We start from the raw sequence: 5518 nt of genomic DNA, 5'->3' as shown, positions 1-5518 counted from the left end.
AGCAGGAATAACCTCAGTAACAGTACCCATGTTCTAAGGAGATGTTGCCCAATAACTTCCCGCAGACAATTTTTGCCAGTACCGTGCCAGCCTACCTGATGCACCAATTGGAGAGGTAGCTGGGGTCATGCTGTGGACATTTAGCCCTAGGCTATGGGATGGCCCCGGGGCTGGTGCTACGACAGGCGGTCCGGGCGGGGTCTCCCTCTGCGGGGACGTCAGCGGGGTGCTGGGCTGGGAGGATGGCCCGCCTGCCAGCCGAGCAAGGCGCCTCCGACGAATCTGCACAGGGGAGAGGGAGGAACAGCAGAGACACGAGCTGGCTTGCACACACCTTTGCACTCACACCCACAGTCCCCTCCTGCATGCAGGAGTATCCACTCCTATCAAACTGCAAACACAGTTTTGCTTGATAACCAGCGAAACAGAACCTAGTCTCACTTTCCTTTCTCTTTCTCCATAACAATACTAACATAGTCTTGATATTTAGATTTTAAGTATGTAATTGCTGCCTTGAAAAAACATTTGCACTGGAGAATACAGTGTTTGTCCCTCAAACAGTTGTGTAAGACAAGTTTTACGTTCATTGTTCAGCAATTTCAAAACCCGTAACGCTCCTCCCCCTTTATTTTGGCATTTGATGAAACAAACTGCATTAATCTGATAAAAGGGACAATATACACATGACCTTTGCCTTAATTTCACACCACTGGATACAAATAAAAACATTCACGCTAAACAAGATCCAACTGGAAGTTCTTAAAGACTGCTGTCCAGGTTAATCTGAAATACACTAAAAATACAAAACTCATCTGCTGGCCAGAAGCATCTTGAGAAGCAGACAGACAGTAAATAATATCCCCTCATCATCTAGAGACATTCCACCACAGAGAATTTAAAAACCAGTTTTTGTATGTTACTAGTAAGACAAAGAAACCTTTGTGTTCAAAATTTGACTTGAGAAAACTGTTATGAACATATTTATTTAAATTGGTACATGACCACATAACTCTAACACCATACATGAGAAACAGACAAAATAAAATGTATAAAGCTCTTAACTGTAACGTGAAGCATAAATGAAAAACATTAAAGAATTTTTTTATTGTCACAAGCTGCCTCAGAGGATCTGTTCAAAAGCTTGTACCTTCAGCTCAAAATAGGCCTAGCACAACATAAAAGTATCAAGTTTGAGGATGTCCATTCCCTGCAAGAACAAGCAATTCATGTTATTCCCTCTTTGTATTATGAAACTCAAGCATTGCATGCAATGTATCAGGTTTCACTTTCCTAAAATTCATAATCCAAAAAAACTGCCAAGCAACTGAAAAAGTGAACAAAAGATCTGTGTCAGGTCCATGTCTATGCCACACCACTGCAGTCATTTAAAGGTCTGTGGAACCTACTCCAGCACGAAGATGAACAGATCAGATTAAATCAGACTTCAAAACCTGTGGGAACACAGTGGCTGGAACCACATCTCCTTCCATGACAGATGTCAGCACACGAGCATGGAAGGCAACTAGGAAATAAATTCTGTTTTTTGTTTTTGTTCTTAAGACAATAAAAAAAAAAAGACTACAATTGGAATGTCTTAATCCCTCCTCCTTACCAAGCATAATAGGGGAGCTTATAAAAAATAAACACAAACACACACACACAAACAGACCATATATGCAGAAGTGGCTGAGAGAGAAAGATGAAGATTAATTATGTAGAAAGCAAGAAAAATAAATGTGATCTGAAACTCTTCCACAACTGTTCATATTTATTCTTGCTATCTAGTCCCAAATCTGATGTTAGGAAAAATATATGTGAGGACAAAGAGGCACACAGAACAATCAACATATTGAACACTTCTCAAATACAGTTGGTTACTCAAACAAGGTCATTTCCCTCACAAGGTATGATTTGCACAAAGCCTCCTGTCATCATCTCCCAGTTCCAAGCAGATACTTGAGGTCACTTGTACTGCTCAGCACTGGCTAGACTGATGCCAAACTTATAGCAAAACCAGCTGCAATTGCTGCTGTCAGGACAGGAGGGCACCAAGATGAACTTTCTGCCTCATATTTGCCACTCTTAGCCCATCAGCTACCTCTCTTTCTTATGGGCCAATCCCCCAGACTGTAAAATGCTATGAAAATAAAATCTGAAAAGGGCAGGGAACAAAGAAATTTGCACAGACACCAAGCTGCTTTTACACAGGATGTTGCAGCTAAAACCAATAAAGGATGACAGGCAAATTCTATTTATCTTCCTTACTGTTCAACATATTCACATTAAAATATAAATAATCCGACTATTTTTTTCACTAAAAGAGACAGCTTTCACAACTGAGGGTACATTTAGAAATTGTTAAAGGACCAGATTTGGTTCTTAGACACCCTGAGCTATCACATTCCTCTAGGTTTACAAAAAAAAATTTATTATTACAGAAATCTGAAATTTGATCTGAAGGTTGGAAAGTTTTAAGTAAGACAGAAAAAAAAAAAGGAAGAAACAAAGTTCTTATGCTAGAAAGGCAAAGGTGCATGCTGAAAGAGAAGTTTGAGAATGCAGCAAAAAACTGGTGCACACACTCTGTCCAGTTAATTCCCAATTAACACCCTAGAATTGTGCGAGTTCAAAGTGCCCTGTGCTCATTCACTCTCCAAATTACCAAGCAGAAACACACAGCTGAGATTTTAAAAAATATTTTCTTAAAAAAGTCTATGGTACCTCGACAACACCCACCCCTTGATTTCAGCAGCAACTATTTGCAGCAGTGACATCTGACAGATCTGTTACATGTCACTCTATTACCCAACAGTGTTCCATCTTCCCTACAGAGCACAACTCAATAATAAAGAGGTCAAAAGTTTAATTAAAAAAAAAAAACTGACTGGTTGAATGGAAAAAGCACATTGTTTTCCAACAGAACAGCTTTTGCTGGACACATCTGTACTATGTCTTTTAATAGTAGTTTTCATAAATATATATTTTACCTTACTGAACTTCTCAAAAGCTGTTAGATGGACACACTACAATAAACAATGTAAAAATAGCACCCTGTTAAAGAGAATCAACTGATAATTTAATTCTGCAACAGACTAATAAAGGGACAACCAGGAAGACTTGTCCCTTAGGCTCACACACTCTCAAAAAAAAAGAAAATCAGTCTGCAGCAACATCTGCTTTAGTGGCACTCTAAGGAAGCTTTTTATTCTACCAAAAGAAGGATGCCAAATCTGTACAATAAAGGGTAATTTTAATGGATAACTTCTTCTTGTATTCATTAGAGCATGTTAAATTGGTTTAATAAATGCTTTAGTTTCTCATGACACTCATCATGTTCTATGCATAATAAACTACTCAAAAAATCATGTAAAAATGGGAAGATGCTAAGTTCACATCATTCCTTCCCACTATATGCCACATTTGGCTTGATCCTGCTTTTTTCTGGGCAGTCCCTATTCTCATCTTACACTCCCTATCACTCATGCTAAAATCCACACACTAGAAAGGAATTTTCTCTTGTCCCTTCCTATTGATTTTAGTACAGTCTGGAATGGATGACAAGTTCTAGTGCCTTAACAGAGCAAACACTGAGAAAATTTCAGTGGGAGACACTGTTGATAGCAGAGAAAAATATATTCCAGATAGTTAAAATATATCCTATAATCCCATAGCCACTATGAATTGCACCTGTCTCCTTGTTAAGTTACAATCTGGTAACATTAGACTTCATTATGGTTTGATATAAGATCATCTAATCTACAAGAGGCTTGCAATTCATTTCAACTTTAGCCAAGTATTTTTTCACCTTCAGTCACAGCCAGATAAAAAGTTTGAATCAGACAGTAATCACATGTAAAGTGTTGGAAGGTTATTTTTCCCCATACAGTCCACCTCTGATGCAGGATCCACTGCACCAAGTAACGGTAAAGTGGAAATGTGGAGGAATATTAAAGAAGATTTGGCTCTGGCTTTGCAATGAGGGGTGAATTAATGATAAAAAGTGACAGCACGACTCTGCTAAAATTGCAGAAGTTTGAGTTTGACTCAAGCAATCACTTAAAAACCAGTCAGCTTTGGTTCTAGCTGAACTGTACCAGAGAGGTGTGGAAAAACTTGAGTCACTTGAGCCCGACATTGTGCCAGGAAAGGTAGCTGAGTCCCTGCTGGAGAATTCATTTTCTGCAGCATCAGTTCCATGATGCAGTGGTTTTGGTGATGTCAGTAATTTGCTGAAGCAGTGACACAAACAAGCTTACATAGGTTAAATGATTCTGAAATTAATCATAAAACACCTCATATTGAAAGGCAGTTTAACAATCAGAAGAATTGCATGTAAACAAAGTACTCATGAAATGTTACACATAGAACTGGAGATTCCTTTTCACTGTAGATATTACAAGACCAGTGTCCTACCCTGCTCTCCCCAACACAGGAATTGTACTCCTTTTCTCCTTCCAGAGTGTGAGGACCTTCACCAAGCCAACAGCATGAAGTATTTCCTCCTAGCTCCTACTGCAACACACCAGGATTGCTAAATCATGATACACAATGTAATCAAAACCACACTAACTTTCTGGAATACAAATCGAAGTGACAACAGCAGCCACCTTGCTCCACAACCCTGTGTGAAGATATGGTACAGAGCAAAAACAACTTCTTTTGATCCTTCTCAGAGTGCAAGTACAGCAATGAGCCTATGCTGCAGCTGGTCCTATACAATACACTTTTCTATGTATACAATATACTTTAATAAATAAATATTTTTAAAAGATGAGGGAAGATTTAAAGTTGTACATGATTTGAACATTACACCAGGATGGTGGGAAACTCTCCATATCCTTATCAGGACTTTGACAGAATTCATTTGAGAGTCCTCCAATGTACAAGCAAAACACAAGATGTTAGTCTATATTTTAAAAAAATGAAAACATCACTCTTTACAGTCCACATTACTCCATATCAGACGTTTATCAACCACAACATAACAAGTATAACTCTGAAGTGAAAAAACAAGAGGTTGTGTTAAAAAGAGGTAAATCAAAGGAAGCATCAGAAAATGGGTAAGCCTGTATCAAGCTGTTTCAAGAAAAAAAACAGGTATTAAACATAAGACCACCCAAACACCCTGCTTCTCAGCAGAGTCTGAGGAAGACAGATTTTAAGTATTTTACTACCCTAAAAAGTATGTGTTTTTCTAAGATCACACAGAGAAAATACAAAACACCTAGCGTCAAACACAGAAAGGAGACATCCTCCAGACAAAGACCACCTGGCAGATGGAAGCAGACAACAAACAATTAACTGAAGAGAAGGGACTCAACCCCATCGACCAGCCAAGGAGTCTCAGGTCGGGGGCAACACGGAGAAAGGAGGCACACAAAAAACAAAAACCACCGAGCACAGACAGCGGGCGAAGCCAGAACGCCCCAGTAACGCTCCTTCCCACACGGGTTTCACCTCGAGGTCAGAAAGAGGGCCCAGGAATCGCCCCGCGCCCCCTCCCCGCAGGGCCCGGCCG

At 39.5% G+C, this 5518-nt stretch overlaps 1 protein-coding gene across 1 annotated transcript in view; it reads right to left on the bottom strand.

The window, feature by feature from the left end:
• UBE4B (ubiquitination factor E4B) overlaps window positions 1-282 on the bottom strand; it is a gene marked incomplete at its 5' end in the record, with an annotated part of 32533 nt that extends 32251 nt beyond the window's left edge. The window contains one exon of the mRNA XM_008935200.1: window positions 96-282. Within this exon, the coding sequence (XP_008933448.1) occupies window positions 96-282 (187 nt within the window). The remainder of the gene's footprint in view (window positions 1-95) is intronic.
• Window positions 283-5518: the final 5236 nt, after the last annotated feature.

This window comes from Merops nubicus, unplaced genomic scaffold (genome assembly GCF_000691845.1).
Source record: "Merops nubicus isolate BGI_N331 unplaced genomic scaffold, ASM69184v1 scaffold2492, whole genome shotgun sequence".
Classification (NCBI taxonomy): Eukaryota; Metazoa; Chordata; class Aves; order Coraciiformes; family Meropidae; genus Merops; species Merops nubicus.
This window is presented reverse-complemented; position numbering and strand designations above follow the sequence as displayed.